Here is a 17,167-nt window from a genome sequence, read left to right on the forward strand (position 1 = left end):
GATTTTTTGCTAAATTTCTCATTTTTATGCAAAATGAAGCAGCTTTCGAGAAACTTAATCACATATACGTAGTACACGTAGGTATCTGAATCTAAGTTAGAATCTATCAACGATAGTTCAGATGTTACATAAACAAAACTAACCTAGAAATCATTGGTAGAACTCATTCTATGAAACTCGAACCCGGAGATTTCGAAGAACTGGAAAAATACGATTGAATTATAATGTACGTTCTCTTGTAAATATCATTTAACGCATAGTAAATAAAATATTCCAAATAATAAATGTTAAACATTTAACGTTCAAAATGATTTTCGAAATTACTAATCGCCGATACTAAGATCGCGTATTATCAGATTCAAGGTTCAGAAGTTTTTCTCGATGTAGAAACTCATTTAAATAATGATGTATTAGTTGGAGTATTCCCCCTGTAAAAGTTGTTCTCCTGATTGTATTCGGTACGTACACATTAACGCGACATCTATATAAATATATTACATGGATACCACAAAGTAACAGAAGCATCTTCAGATTAACTATTCTTCAACGTTTTACTTTACATTTTTGTAAAATAACGTATATATATTTTTAAAAAATGAAAATGTATGCCCTTTAAATTCAAGGTCACCGATATTAATCCTTCGTTAATGAATTTTTATTAATAATCACTATAGATTCAACTATAAAAGATACTATTTGTACACCGAGTATATTCCACATCCTTCCGGTTAAGATTCTCGACCTCTTATACGCGACTGTTTTTCACACATGGTTGTCCATCCAAGGACAACTTTGCCAAGAATTTTTTCAAGGTGAATCACTGTCTCCTTCAATCTCAACACATGTGAAAATAGACATCTTTTTATCCTTGTACATAAACAAATACTAATATGTGACATGCATATGCATACATACATACATATATATGTACATATATATATATATATATATATATACATATAGACCCCCCCCCCACACACACACACAAAATATTAATACCTATGTTATAAATTTATATTTATGTCAGCTGATCATTTGTAAAATAACATTTTGAGATACTTACATACAAAGTAATAGTGAACTAATATAGGTATATGTAACACAGGCAATAATATAGCAAAACTAAATAAAATCACATAATACTGTTAATTAAGACTTGTTAATTAGAATACTGATTATTATTTTATATATTTGTAACAAAATAAATAATATTAAATGCTGTGAATTTTTCATAACATCTAACAAGATGTTCATTTTTTATTTCAAATGATTCTTAAAATAAAAGGACAATACTTATGAAATAATCATAAAAACTTATGTACTTACTTTATAAACTTGACCATAAGTTCCATTGCCTACCACTTCAATCAATTCGAAGATACCAGCAGGTTCCTACAATATTAAAATACTATTGTATTTTTTAACATAATACACATAAATGTAGTAAATATGAATGCGTGTTACATACAGTATGTATAAAATATCTTGATTAAACAGTAATATTTTTGGAACTGAACACATTTTTATAAAGCGATATATAAAAACAGAACTGAAAATGCATATTTCTTAAACATTTTATTACATTATTATTTTCCAAGTATCTGAATGCTATACAAATGTATAAAATCGTTGATGCACGAGTCATTGCAATTTGTCAAAGTAATCAACTCCATAAAATGAAAAATAAAAAGATTTTAATGATATTACATACATAAAGAACCAAACAAGTATTTGGACACTAAAATTGGAAAACATTAAAAAAATGGAATTAAATATTTTGATCTGTGAACAACTCTTATAATAACTACAATTTCTGAGAAATTAAAATTTTAAAAAACTGAAAAGTGAGTTTGCCACTAGAAGAATCTTAATCTTTAGATTAAGTTAAGTTTTAAGAAGTTGTCTATTTAACAAGCAAGTTATTTATAGAAGATAGTCCAAAAGTTACCATTTTAAAAATTAAAAGATTCATTTATCCATTTCCTTCAGACATATTCAATAAACATATATAAGACTTATTATAAAAAAAGTACATAATTAAGCAAAGAATAAGAATTGTTTAATTTTAACTTGAAATAACTGTTCCACTTTGGTTACACAAAAAGCATATCACTGCAATAAAAGTAATAGAAGATTGGTACCAAGATATGAATGAAAATTCTTTATATCTACTTATATGACAAACATAACATAAATGACAGTCAAAGTTTTATTAAGATTCTGCGACTGCTCATATTACAAGATCAATAATAAAGCTTCTTCAATAAATATTCAATTTAAATAAAAGTAACAAATTATTTTCACGTCAAATCAAAAATTATCTGGCCATCATGTTGACCAGAGTTGACAGTCTTCAATTTTTTCTTTAGGGTTATCTTCAGAAAAGAGTTTCTATGAATACATTTCAAAGAATGCATAAACTGGAAAAAAATATGAAATTAGACAGTTACTAATTCCATAATAAAGCCAAAGTAATTTCCAAGGCAGTTTCTCTTATCTCCTTTTGTCTCAAAGTTGTTCAATGTTTAAAATAAGTATCTTCTGTATCACCCCATATTTTAGGGACTATTGATTTTATTTCTGATAGTTTTAAAAAGAATTTATAAGTAATATTTAGTATATATAATTAATTTTGTAATTTGATCATACTGTCATAAATTGAGCTATTTTACATATTTAGTAACACTTTTTAGTAATGTAATAATGTGCAATTAAACTTAGAACATATATTGATGAAGACGTTTCAATTATATGAATTAATTTTTTAATAATACATTAGACATTTTTATCAAAAGGAACATAAGTTTGTAAGTACATACAATATTAAAAACATCTTTATGGATAAGATTCCGAAGAGTCCGACGAAGTAACTATGCAAAATTTGGTCCAAATTGGTCTAAAGATATCTAATATATCATACTAATATGAACCAAATTTTACATAATTGTTTTTTAAAACCATGCAGAGACCACAGGCAACCATAAAACCTAAATAATTTATCTGATATTTCATCCTTTTGTACTTTACGATAAAGCTGTTTAACACATATTTATATTTTTAACATTCAATAGGTGCTTTTTATAGATTTTTATGTATTTTATAGAAGTGTATAAATCTTTCTTACCTTTTTAATTTTTCATTTTTGAAGAAAGCAATTTTTGAAAAATATAATTTTCAAACAGAAAAATGTTCTGTACATCAATGGTAATAGCGACACAATCATTTTTTTATGCAAAATAATTCTGTAGTTTACCATGAACAAAATGATGTACAGAATAATATACTTGAGTGAAATAGAACATTTCAGTCAACATATTATAAATACTATATTTATGTAATTATATGTACTAGTGTAAATATATAATACATGAGAAAATCAATATGTATTGTAGATATCCAATTATAATATAATTACATACATTTTCTTCAATTACTCGACATTTGTTTAAAAATTGATAATTTAAACAAAAACTGCATGCTGCAATAGGTATTTGCGGTATTAAATGTCAATGAACGTGGTGATTCACATTAATCATTTCCGAAATAATTGTCAATGAAATATAAGATATTGTCATAAATTGAACAGATTTCTTCGATTTTGTCCAAAATAATACTAATGGTAGAAAAATTCAAGGAGAACCTCTCCCTCCCGTTGTTCCATGAAGAAGAAATAGTCATCGTCTGTTCTTACGAGGTTAATTACAGAACAGAGCGACAATTTGAACATACAGAGAGAACAATTAGGAAGAAAAGTATTGAGTAGTATATGTATAATTACTATAAAATCAAGTAGAATTAAAATAATATATATTTATGTACCTTCAATGCGTTTAGATCAATGTCGTCGAGCGAACAGTTGACGCTCGGTGCCAAATTATGCGCCATCTTGATACACCACTTGCGCTCCTCGCGTTATCTCTCGTACTCGAGCTCGCCGAATCCACCGTCTATCCTTTTTTCTATGTCTCTCGTTGCTGTTCTTATAATGATTCTGAATGCAAGCCGGCCAAAAATTCAAGGGTAGAAAAAAGGAAAGTATCTTCCTACACTACATTTACACGAATCACTAAGATCACGAATGGTAATCCTTGTTAAATCGGTTTAGCAATATTTTTACGAAAATGTAACGAAGATTAATCCAGTAGGAAAAGAAACACACGCGTGGCAATAGCACATGGCGTACAAGAACTGTAACGATCGAAGTAGAAGCAAGTTACCAGTCAAACGAGAAAACGATGTACACCTCCATCGCGTTTCTTTTAAACTTGTACAAAGTATCAATTACGCATAATCACAAACAACTTATTGCCCGGTCACAGCGCCAAGCGCTGAATCGTATCATAACGGAAGCGGCACAACCGAGCCGAGCCCAAACACAACGGCAGCAGCCGTTCTACGTCCTATCTTACTGCCTACTGCACGCCTCTTTTCTCCCTCCTTTGCGCTCTCTTGTCTCGCGCTATCTTCTTCGTTCTTAGGCGTGCGCAGACATACTTTTCTTTTCTCCCTTCTTTATGCAGAACAAATATTTTCACCGTCTTTGTTTTTCATGCGCTGCGTGATTGCACACCGCTACTCCTTGACGTCACCGGCGGGGCTAGACCATGATGGCGGCGAATATTCCCCTTCCTAATTTTCTTTTTATGGTTGTATGAATTCAACTAGAAATCAATTTTGTCAATACTATCTATGGTTCCACTGTTATAATTGACATTCACGTGTATCATTAAATATTAACATTCATTACTTTATTTTCAAATTATATGCTACAAATTATTTAAATATATATGTAACATTTTCCAGTGTGTTATTAAATACAGGTAGATGGAAAACACTAAATTATCTACGTAATTTATAATGTTATGGTAGGAATAAATTACAAAATTATGTACTAATAAAGACAACAAGTATATTCTCATAAATAAATATATTTTATAAAAACAATACTATAATTTATTAATTTATGTCACATTTGTTACGCATTTTCGTTTCTTTAATATTTACATGAAAGGTACTGCATGATGTACATTTATTTTTAAAAGTATCAAATTTTGCTATAATAATAACGCGATTATAAATAATATTATAACCAATTCAGTCAGAATTGTACTTAAATATAACAACATATTTTTTTACGGACAATAACAACTTATTGTTCATATTGTGCTATAACTTTAGCTATAAGCTTTATTTTATATATATATATATATATATATCATTGTATATACACTATGAAATATGATCATATAAATATTTGCAATTGCGAGTTTTAACTAAAAATGGAAACAATCATATTGTAACATAGTGCTACTAACCAACGCTATAAAAAATAACGTTTTTTCAATATAATTCAATGAAGTAATTAAAAAAAAAATAATTATCTAACATAGAGCTGCTAGTTTCCGTACTGTGTTTAAATCTCGCAGAAGCATTTGAAGTGTCTGTTTAGTCCGAGGCTGAACATCTTGACTAGGTACATCTTCTGGATCCATAGTTTCTAAAGCTGCAAACACATATTACATGTTACATGATAAAATTTACGAAAACTTAGTGTATACTTTATGATTACATACCACAAACTTGTGCTTCAATAGATGTTAATTTAGCATCTATATGATTTTGAAAATGTTCAATATGTTCCAATAATCGCATTCGACATTCTCCTGGATCTATTGGTGCTTCTGGTTGTGGTATGAAAGGTTGTAATGGGGTTGATATATCATGTTCATTTTCTTCCTGCATCTCATTTGTTGGTATTGTTGCTGCAGATATATCATTTTCAGCCGATTGATTTGACAGTAGATCTATGCATTTACAAAAAAGTTTAAACACCTTTTTAGTGATAATAAAAAACAAAAAAAAATGTTAAGTCACAATCTATCTTACCTGTAACTATTTTTGCATCCGAAACTATTGAAGTTTTATATTTTCCTTCCAGAGTAGTATTTTTTGTAAGTGCATCAAGAAGAATGTGGGTTTTACTTTCATTTGTCAAATCTTCTTTCTTACAGGTAATTTTAGATTCATCTGTAATCGTATTATCTTCTTCCAAAATTTTCATTAACTCTGAATCGGAAGCTATTGATTTTTCATCAGGATCTTCTTTCAAAGCAAATCTTGTCTCCATTTTTACTTCAATTCGACGCGATACATCAACTACAGCGTCTGCAGAATCATTTACTGCTTTCGTTATTTCTATAATCGGTATTGGTGTTATGTCTGGTTTCTGTATTTCTATCTTTTCCCAATTCTTTGCCCATAGGTATAATTTCGGATGATCTTTCCTCCTAAAATGGAATTTTTCTATTTTTAATAATTTGTTGTAATTTTTAACGTTTCAGTTAATTTCAAATTTTCTAATACTTACTGAGCTACGTTAATTTTTATTCTTAAACTGTGCAATGCTTGTTGTATCTGCAAGAGGGCAGCAACTAAATCATAAGAACGTTTCAACATGGCTGTTCTCTGATTAACTGCATATTGATTTTTTGTTCGATTGTTTAGTGTCGGAAGTTTGCCCTCTTTTATCCAATCTTGATCGTGGAAATATTTTTTCGATGGTCGCTGACGAAATGGATTCTGACAAATATAACAAACATATTTTTCAGGCACATCCTTTTCCTTTTCTATTGCATTACAATGACCATGTTGCCAGCATAAACAAAGATCACATTGTATCATTAAACCATCTTCTTCCATAAATCCACATGTACAATTTATTATTTCTTCTCTGCGAAGTTGTTCCACTTTTATCATTTCACCATTAATCATCATCATAACCCCTTCATTTTCTAAAAATAATATTTATAAAATATTAATTAAAATATTAATATAAATAACATTTAATAACAAAAGGACAATACAAATGAATATTTTACAGGATTAAAATATTATAAAACATACTTTTAAACATTAAGTATTAGAAAACAAAGTTCTAAAATATGGAAATATTTGTAATGCAAATTAATATAGAACAAAAGTAAATGAAGAAACATAGAAAAAAAAATAAAGAATATACCTTCACCATCATTATTTGTATCTCTTTTAGTAATATCCCCTTTCAAGGGGTCAGCTTTTTCAAGATGAGAATCGTTTAGTTGACCTATAGAATAATGAAGTAATAAAACAGTAGACTATAATTTTTCACTGAAGAGAAATGAATAATTTACAATTATAAAAAACTAAACGGTAAATAATTTATTACAAAATTATATGTCAATTATAAAAGATACATTGAGCCGAACATAAAAAACAAAACTTACTACTTTGACTATTTTCATCACTTCTTGAATCTGATTTTCGGCGACTGTATCTATACACAAGTGTGGTTGGTCCTTCAGTATCTACAGCACTTTCATCTAAATCACCATATTCGTCTGTAATCTCTGGGATACCTACAAGAAGAGAACACTCAATACTTTCAATATATTAGAACAATTCTAAAATATATTATATATTGTTACCGTGACGTCTTTTACCCCTATTTGGGACATCAGAGCTATATTCTGATAACTGCCGTTTTCTTTGTCCTTTCATTTTGTCAATATGAATACCTTCATCTAAAGATTTTGATCTATCGATTCTTTGTGTTTCTGATGACGTAGTTGGTCTTACTGGAAGAAGAGTTTTAATACCACTTGATGTTTTCTCTTCTCTAACTTTCAGATCAAATAATGTTCCTGGTGACATTGCACAGGTTTCTTCTCGTTTCTTCTCAGTTTCGTCATCCATATCTATACTACTAGAAACAGGAGACATTCTTTCTACTTTAACATCTTCTGTCTGTACTTCGTTACACTGTTCTATTTGGTCGATTTCATCTTCTACTTCTGAGACCGTAGGTACAGCTATTGTTGGCGATGTAGGTTGAATAGAATTCGTTGCTGTTGGTGACATTGCATATAATGGTTTATCTTGAACAGATTTTTTCTTTCCCAATTTATATTTTTCTAATAAATTATTTGTCTTTCTAGGGATAATATCTTCAATAGATTCTCCAATTGTTCTTGCATAAGCTAGGTCTGCAACATTTGGTGTAGAACCCAAAAATTTGGAATATTCTGGATGATAATGTTTTATGTGCATTTGCAAAAGATTTTCCTTTCTAAATGTTTTATTGCACCCTTGTTTTGGACATTTGTAAGCACTATCCTCCATTTCTACACGAAGTCCCCCAATAAAAACAGCTGTTTGAAAATAATAAAACATGTTTATTAATAGAAAAAAAAATAAAAAATAATAAATTAACTCTTTTAACCTTTTGTGCTAGAAAATACTTTAGAGATTTAGCAAAGTCTTGCGTAAAGAATTTTATTTTTACCTATTCTATGCAGATATGTAAATTAATTTTGTTTGTTAATAATTTTGTATAGAATGATACATTTTAAAACAATCTAATATGTGTAATGCAACTATCGATGTGTGTAAGATGTTATTAGGAATATTGGAACAAAAGCATCTCAATGTGCATGGTATGTCTTTCCAGCGCAAGAGGTTAAGCAACAAATTTTGAACAGTACTCTTTTTTTACATCAAGTATTATCAAAAATACTTTTAATTCAAGTACTTGTAAAACTTTTCTAAAACACTTACAGTAAATTGTTCCTGACATAGGTATGCATGAAAAAGTAATAAATCTAATAAAGTAATATAAATGTTATAAATGATGAATTAAAGAAAAAATAACTTACCACCATCAGCAATAGATGTTGCTGATGTAGGCACTAAAGTTGTAACTGGCGTACTTGCAGGTACGAGTAATGTATCTGGTACCGGTACTGTCTTTGTTTTAGGTAATAAAGTTTTGATCTTTTTTGGCATATCTGTAATAACTTCGTGTTTTACTTTCTGTCCATGACTTTTCTTTTTTCTATGAATACAAAAATCGAATTTCTCTGGATCAAAATCAAGTTGTCCCTGATTTTCCATAAATGCTCTGATATCATTTCTTGATCTAAATTTCTTTCCACTTGATTTATGAAGAAACAAGACATCCCATTTTCCAGCAGATGTACCTGCTTTTCTTTGAGTAAAATGTTTTTGCCAACCTGGTGGTAATCGTTTATCTGCGACTATTATTGAACGCCGCGGTCCTGTAAATAAATGGATGAAAAAATACAAGATGCGTTACATTAAAACTTCAATAGTTTTGCTTTCAATGCCGTCAAATGTACATGAGTACTCTCATTTCGTTCATACATAATAGGAATAATATGAATAATATGAATAATAATTATGAATACGCAAAATGAAAAAAAGAACAGAAAGAGAACCAAGAATTGTAAGTATTATACTTCTTGGAAGTATAATAAAAAATGGAAACTTTTAAATAATTGATTAGTTATCTCATTAATTACAGAAATTTTAATACTATATACATTTTCAGTACTGAATTCTTGCAACTATTGAGGTTCTATTGTATATAAAGACTTTTATATTTTCAATATACCATCATTTCCATCTACGATGTAAGATTCAGTTCCCTGAGGTTCTCCGTCTATCCATTCAGGTCCTACATCTTCTTCTTGTTCCGCATCAACTTTAAACATTTCTTTCTTGTTTTTCTTCGCATATGGTCTTGTTTTTGATATGTTAGTGTCAAATCCTCGTAATAAATCTGTACCAGGATCGTAACAAGGTCCAAACAGAGTACCATCTAAATCAATTTTATTTTCAGACAAGTTATCTCCACTTTCATTCAATACTGGCCCTTCCTTTTTTACTGGTTTATCTGCTTCATTTTTTGACCGTTTTCTAGAATGCGTATGAAATAGTTCCATAACTATATGCTTTCGTTTCTTATCCCTTCTCTCTTGTTTACTTCCTATGTATTCTTCACTTTGAACAGGTTGCTGTTAAAAATAATTTTTCACTTACTGTATGTTCACTGACATTATTATTAGCGCAAACTAGTATTGGAACAATTTCACTTTTTTATATATGAATTATTCACAAAATAAAACTAAAAAATTAAAAATATCAAATAACAGTTATGTTCTGTAAAACATTGCAACATCATTCAATACTAAGTAGTAAATATTCATATTTAATACACACTTTTATGATTACATATGAGACAATTATAATATTATGAAAAAAATATTTGCCAACTATATTATGTTTAATACATAAATTAATACAACTAATAATATTTTTTCCTATTTAAAAATGCTGCAACTAATAATTACAAGAAAATGATCAAATACAGTTTGTGAAACCTCATATTAATAATAGTAGAACATAACCTCACAAACTAAATTTATACCTTTGTAGATGTTGTAGCGATTTTTGTCATTTTCGACGATTTAACGGTCTTTGCGTATCCATCATCAAAGAGTACATCATATCTATCTGTAAAAATAATTAATTTTACATTGAAAAAGCAATATGTTTGTCTAAAAAATATCCTGCCAGAAACAAGAAACGTCAAACGAGTAATAGGGAACAGTTCGTTTCCTTCACACGTACAAAGTTAAGGTTAGGTCGCTTACCGTTTCCTAATACTGCATTTACTTTCGCTGGATATTTTCTTCCATCCGCCCACGTAGCAAGTATCCTTTCTCCAACTGAAAAGTCTTTCATTTTCGTATCCCTACAGATATTAAATCGTTTTATTATCATGCGCGAAAAAATACTATCGTTTATTAAATGAATGTTTTATAAAAACACTACAGAAACAATCTTAGTATGCAATAACTTTGTTTTAAAAAAAGAAGAAAAAAATTACTTTACAATATATTTTTCATTTAGATATTTAATAATACCAGCACTGATTACGAAAACTAACACTAATTATATATACTTTTTAACAATTTAAAAGAGGGAACATATTGCAGTTATCTTCCAAAAAATATTTTTCATGTTGGTATTTCAATGTATAATTTAGAAAAATATATAACACAAGTACAATTGAAAGAATACTATGTATACTGTAAAACAACACTGTAATTTAATCTTCACAATAAAAATATGCAAATAATTTAAAAATACGATCTAAATTATTATATAAGTAAACGTAAGTATAATTTAGAAACAAAATAAAAGAATCTTCCATTTAATAGCTGCATTTTGAGCAGTAATATAAAAAAAATGATATATCTATAATTCAAAATTACTAAATTCTATTTAGAAATTTTTATATACAAGTATATATAAATATATAAATCAAATGACAAAAACCGAGATGCTTTTGCAATAACTTTCTTAGTAATCAAAAAAATCAGTAGCTTCTAGCAAATAAAAAATATTACAGATACTACAAATTTTTCACCTATTTGATAATTATGCAATATCCACTTACGGAGATGGCAGGTCCCATGTTTGTTCGCTTAAAAAAAAAAAAATTCAGTTATACAAACTGTCTTAACTTAGACAATAAATCAGGATACGAAACATTTATATTGAAATTTTTTATTATTTCTTTCTTTTTCAGTATGTTAAATGTTAGTTCAATATGTTATGCAGATTTTCATGGATGGAATTAGTAAATCCTAAACTATCTACTCACTTTGACTGTGTTTGTAACACACGTAATCTAGAGCTATCCATAGGTATCCATTCATTGAATCTTGAGCTCCATTTGTCAAAATGTATTAAAACTTCTCTTTCATCCCAATCAGTTTCAACGACTTTAGCAGAATACCTGCAGTATATAGTAATGAATAATTTTATAAAAGTTGCTTCTATCGTTTATCAAAAGATTAGTATAAATTGAAATTTTAGTAATACCTACCATTTATCATTGAAATCTTTTGCTTCCAATTTAGCTCCAGGAAAAAATTTGAGTCCATCCCGATTTAATACTTTTGTTTTTAATTCTTCTGGTTTATCAAATGCTTTATCATCTTCTATTTTAATATTTTTTAATTCTTCTTTAATGATTAAGTCTTTTTGTATATTCTTTATTGTCACATCTGATTCTACAATTCCTAATTGTGCAGCCACAGTATTTACTTCCATTTCTAAATTCTCATTGATCTCTTCTTTTACGGGAGGCATATTTTCACTTTTTATAGGAAATGTTTTAAACCCATTATCAATTACATCCGTTGAATCTGTCATATTAACAGAGTCAACTGACGATTCTGGCCGAGAAGAACATGTTTCTCCACAACTATCAGATTTTGGAGTTCTTGCTTCAGATAATAATGGTGAAATAGATTGTTCTAAGTTCAAAATTTCAGAATTAATGAGATCCAAATCCTCTTGTGCATAAGAAGTTGATGATTTCACAGACATAATTACAGGATCTGTAGAAAAGAATTTAAACATTGAATAAATCAAAAGCTCAACAGTTATAAACATATATTTTAAATATGCAGCCTAATAAGTATAAGTAAAGTAACGCTGTCATCAAATAATATAAGATAAGAAATATATAATGTAACAACTAGAAATCTGTCAATGACATATTCAAATATACTTGCCTATATCTAAGTAAATACTGTATAATAAAAAGATATACAGGTGAACTAGATTATAACATAATAGTTACATTTATATATTTGAATTATGTACAGATACGAAGTTGTTCATAATTAATTTAAATAGTTTATGGATAATTTTGGGGTAATAATAAAACATTGTAATTAAGAAGGTACCTTGTATTAAGAATCAAGTGAATATTCTACTATGACATTTTTTAATACTGTAACAATACTGTAACATTTAATATTATTTTAAAAAAAACTTTTTGGCATAAAGATACGCGTATAAATATTGTAAATTTAAAGATGCCGCGTATAAATGGACATCGACGTTTAAAGACAAATAGAAAAAATAAAATTAAAAGTTAGAAAATAGATACAAAGAAAGTAAGAAGCGGTCCGTAGAAAATATATGAGGAAATCAAGTATACATTTTACGCTTGACATATTGCTTTTATTTTCAAAAACTAAGAAAAGATAAATTCATATGACATTCTGCCTACCTGGATGATTATCATAATCTGCAAAAACCGATGGAACACTGCCTTTACGTAGAAGTAACTTATGACCCTTGGCGGCTTCGTAATCAGCTCGTTTAAAATGTCTGTGGCATACAATTTGACCCGGCGAAGGTTTAAAACTCGGTTCAAATCCACCACTGACCAACCACCTGCTTCTCAAACCAATATCTTTTGGAAATTTATGAAGTGGAAATCCTTTAGCACGCGATTCTTGTACATCAGCTTCACAGCTACGCACGCAACATTTGCGCGCCATTCTCATCGCCCCCACAGGCGGTATTCCTTTACCACGCGACCGCGTTATACGCCGCCGCTTCATTTACACCGGTACTACATAGCAACGTATCGCAAGAAAACATTTGCCGAGCTAGTCGTCGTAAGAATAAATTGTGCCCACAAGACGAGCAATTATATGCTCGATTGCCTTGACACGCACTGTTCTCGCTTGTAAGAAACTCGAATACTTGGTCAACGCGTAACGTTCTCAAGACCACTGGAATCACCAGCACAACTGCGTACACCGTACTGATCGATTCACAAATTTCAAGTAACGTCGACTCGCATGTATTTCGATGTCATTGCGAGGAATCGAGTATATGCGTGTATGTTACTCGTTACTTACACTTCTCGTGCTGTAGCGCCCTCTTTTCATATTCATAAAAATCGACCCTTAGAATATTTTAATACTATTGTTTTTGGAAGTTCTGTATGTTTGAATATGTATTTATTATTAATAAAACGGATGGCTTATAAAACATTTACACAGCATAATTCTGTAATTTCTTGTGCCTTCATACTCACATCTACTTATCAATAAACGTTATTATCATTTTAAACATTATATCTTTTTACAGATTATTTAAAAATCACGGTAATAACATAATAAATACATAATTCTATATATTTCTGATAGGAATCTCATAAATTTATGTTATTAAATATTTTAATGTTTTTTAATTTAGCCAATAAGATACGTTGTATACACACCTACTTACTTGCGTGTATATTTTGTTGCGGTGTGAATGCGCCTTTCTTTCATATCACGTGATTTCCGCTCAATTCGGTCTCTTTTCCTTTTCGCTGGATCGAGTAAAGTTGGGTGCTTGTTCTCTCTTGTGGAGCTAAGGCTGTATCAGCAACTTGCACCATTATTAACATTCATCCAGTTTTAATATAAGACACACAAGTAGCAAACATGACTACCAAGGCTGAACTTGCTTGCGTTTATTCCGCATTAATCCTCGTTGACGATGACGTCGCTGTAACTGTAAGTATCTCGTGTGTATATTTTACATACAACGTGTTATATCAAAATGCTACTTTTTTTCATTATGATTAGTTTTAATATTAAGTTTACAATAGGTAAATAAACCCATATAAATATTAGAATTAAGGATAACTAGTATATTATTTTACTTTTTGCGTAGGGCGAGAAGATTCAAACAATACTGAAAGCCGCTAACGTTGATGTGGAATCTTACTGGCCCGGTCTTTTTGCTAAAGCACTAGAAGGTGTTAATGTTAAAGAACTTATTACGAAAGTTGGATCAGGTGTAGGAGCAGCACCCGCAGCAGGTATTATTTTCTAACATATATTATATATTACATGAATTAAAATTAATACATCAACCTCTTGGGATTATTTAATCGTCTGCTTCAACATAATTTCTTGGTTTATTGTAAATGCAAGTAATATATTTGGAATATTAATAGAGACATAATTTTGTTTAATTAATTTTTGAATATAGTACCTTTTCCATTGTTGATAATAATTAAAATCTGCAGTTAAAATTTTATGCATATATACAAGGTGATTGAATGTTTCGGAACCTTGAGTTACATATATTGAAACTTTATTTAGAATCTCATTCTCAAGAAAAGTTTATTAGTAATAAGTATAAAGATAAATCTATTTAATGGAAAATTTTTAGTATTTATAATTTTGTAATAAATATTACAATATTTTGTATAATATGATTAATATTCCTCTTCATCCACCGATCTAGCAAATATTTATTAGAACGGTCAGTAATAGAGGATAAAGAAAAAAGTATAAAAAAATATTATTGATCATATTTATAAATATGATCTAAATTTTTTTAGACAACAGTATCTATTCGCTGCATATGCATTTGATAAAAATTAAATGGTATCAAAAGAAATACATTTTGATTGCTACAAAGTTTTTTTTTGTTACATCATTAACATTTTGCTGTGTGAGGCATATATGACTCACATTTAACTTTCCATTTGAAAAATTGTAAGGCATACATCAAAAACAAGTTTATTTAATTGCAAAAGTGTGGGGTGTATATGTCCCACACTGCCTGAATGGAAAGTCTTAAAAAATGGTACAGCATGCAATGTGTAAAGAAATTGTTAGCTTTTTTTTTGTTTCAACTCAAGTAAAATTTTAAATGTTCACGATCAATTACAATTAATTATACACGTGACTTTAAATTATTTTATAACTATTGTGAATGCCAATTTACTAAGAAAAGACAGCAAAGTTACTCAAATGGGAAAACAAAGTAGTACTTGAAGGTCTGGGTGTTTTACATAAGAACTTTAATCACTTGTGTTTACTACTACAGGTGCTAATTGAAAATTATTGATATTTTCCATTCAGACAGGTTATGTTTTGTTTTTTTTGAGTGATTTTGTACATGTGCTACCCCAAATGAAAATGGTCAACCTAGTGATGTATTCCACCCTCACTTATCTTGATTATCTGCTACTCTGAATTCTTTATCTATGAGTTCATCCATGAGGGAGCCGAAGCGTAATCTTCTCGGATTACGCATGAGCACTCTTCTTTACAGAAGTTCCAACAGTTTCATTCAAACGCAGTAGTTTCGAACATTGTACCATTTTAATATCAATATAACTTTAATCGAGAAGTGTACATGGAATTTGAGAAGATTGAGGACTGACAGATACAAGCTGCAACATAGCTCTCTTGCGGACACACTCATGTATATATAATTCAGTGCAGTAATAGTAAGTTTTTTGTGATCATTTCGATTAACATACAAAGGAAAAGGTTGTTCAAAACCATGTCCCTAACAACATGTTTAAAAATCATCAAGATCGATGAAGGCACAGTACCTTGATAAGTTCATCTTGAAAATTACTCAAAATCAAGTGTATATTTTATTGGTAGTTGAATTTGAATTTAAACACATTAATAAATAAAGTATGAAAATTATAGTTTTCTTTGAAAAAGTAAACTCAGTGTATAAGTGGGTTACTTTAAAGTATCTAGGCTGCAATTAGGTTCCTGCAATATTTTCCTTCATGAAAATTAGGAAATAATGTTCATTATGTGTTTATATTATAAAAGATATGAGTTAATTTATGTTCTCATTAATGGTATATTGAAAGTAATGATTAAAATAGTGAATCAAATTGGTTGAACAAGTAGCAAGCTAAATGTTAAACATGCATGTAGAGTGTAGAGAGTAGAAAAATTATAACATTCAATTAAAAAAAATTGTTTACATGTATTATTTTCTTTTACTTTTTCCTTGTATCTAGCGTTTTATGTTTATAAAACACTCTACATAATTAAATAATTTCCCAGTCTGCATATTACTTCTGTTAAAAATTTTATAATTGTAGACTGTATATTTTTATATATAAGCATTTTTTAAATTGCTACTTTGTATTTGAAAGCTCCAACCGGTGTTGCTGCACCAGCTGCTGCTGAAGCAGCGCCAGCTAAGGAAGAAAAGAAGAAGGAGGAACCTGAAGAAGAATCAGATGATGATATGGGCTTCGGTAAGGATCATATTTCTATTTTTGTTGATATAATATTGGTTAAAATAAGAAAAAAATACACAAAATTTTCTTACATTCAATGATTAATCTATATCTATAGTATGTATTAGCTACTGCAATCATTTATGATGACTTTTAAAAATGAGAATGATATTACAAATATGTGTATTTCATATATTATAATCGACAATTTTTTTTAATTGTTTAATTTTCTTTCGCAGGTCTCTTTGACTAAACCCAAGGATCGCAATTTGTTGGTCCATATATTTTTTTGTACAGTTATATTGTACAATGAATAAAATATTTTTAAATTGAATTACCTGACTGTGTATATTTTAACCATTATAACTAAAGAAGACGTCATTTATATGCGTTATATTCTTATAAAATTATGTAGACTTTAATATTTTTATTTATTATACTCCAATACAAGATACTACA

At 29.0% G+C, this 17,167-nt stretch overlaps 3 protein-coding genes across 21 annotated transcripts in view; 1 reads left to right on the forward strand and 2 right to left on the reverse strand.

Moving 5' to 3' along the window:
- The window catches only part of msn (serine/threonine-protein kinase msn), a 179,161-nt gene extending 174,558 nt beyond the window's left edge, over positions 1 to 4,603 (reverse strand). For 7 of the 18 annotated variants that reach the window (XM_076372753.1, XM_076372749.1, XM_076372752.1 and 4 more), the window contains exons 1-2: positions 3,820 to 4,601; positions 1,327 to 1,392 (exon numbers count right to left, since the gene is read on the reverse strand). In XM_076372753.1, the coding sequence (XP_076228868.1) occupies positions 1,327 to 1,392; positions 3,820 to 3,885 (132 nt within the window). In that variant the 5' untranslated portion in view covers positions 3,886 to 4,601. Of the gene's footprint in view, positions 1 to 1,326; positions 1,393 to 3,819 lie in introns of all 18 variants that reach the window. The other 11 variants (XM_076372751.1, XM_076372757.1, XM_076372758.1 and 8 more) reach the window with 4 other exon arrangements.
- Positions 4,604 to 4,930: 327 nt separating this feature from the next.
- Positions 4,931 to 13,574, reverse strand: MBD-R2 (PHD finger protein MBD-R2). Of its 2 annotated transcripts, XM_076372744.1 has the most exons (15): positions 12,929 to 13,574; positions 11,732 to 12,248; positions 11,507 to 11,641; positions 11,300 to 11,326; positions 10,491 to 10,591; positions 10,265 to 10,350; positions 9,449 to 9,851; positions 8,691 to 9,092; positions 7,464 to 8,186; positions 7,263 to 7,394; positions 7,019 to 7,102; positions 6,368 to 6,791; positions 5,887 to 6,287; positions 5,574 to 5,804; positions 4,931 to 5,503 (listed from the first exon to the last, which is right to left on the reverse strand). In XM_076372744.1, the coding sequence occupies exons 1-15, from the start codon at positions 13,263 to 13,265 to the stop codon at positions 5,382 to 5,384; spliced, it is 4,125 nt and encodes a 1,374-aa protein (XP_076228859.1). In that variant the 5' UTR covers positions 13,266 to 13,574; the 3' UTR covers positions 4,931 to 5,381. The 2 variants fall into 2 exon arrangements, with proteins under 2 accessions (XP_076228859.1, XP_076228860.1); XM_076372745.1 differs by lacking the exon at positions 7,019 to 7,102.
- A 407-nt stretch (positions 13,575 to 13,981) lies between these two features.
- RpLP1 (ribosomal protein LP1) lies at positions 13,982 to 17,042 on the forward strand. The gene is made up of 4 exons (XM_031974861.1): positions 13,982 to 14,213; positions 14,374 to 14,521; positions 16,622 to 16,726; positions 16,948 to 17,042. Exons 1-4 carry the CDS (start codon positions 14,142 to 14,144, stop codon positions 16,959 to 16,961), a joined length of 339 nt encoding a protein of 112 aa, XP_031830721.1. The 5' UTR covers positions 13,982 to 14,141; the 3' UTR covers positions 16,962 to 17,042.
- The last annotated feature ends 125 nt before the right edge of the window (positions 17,043 to 17,167 follow it).

This window comes from Nomia melanderi, chromosome 12 (assembly GCF_051020985.1).
Source record: "Nomia melanderi isolate GNS246 chromosome 12, iyNomMela1, whole genome shotgun sequence".
Classification (NCBI taxonomy): Eukaryota; Metazoa; Arthropoda; class Insecta; order Hymenoptera; family Halictidae; genus Nomia; species Nomia melanderi.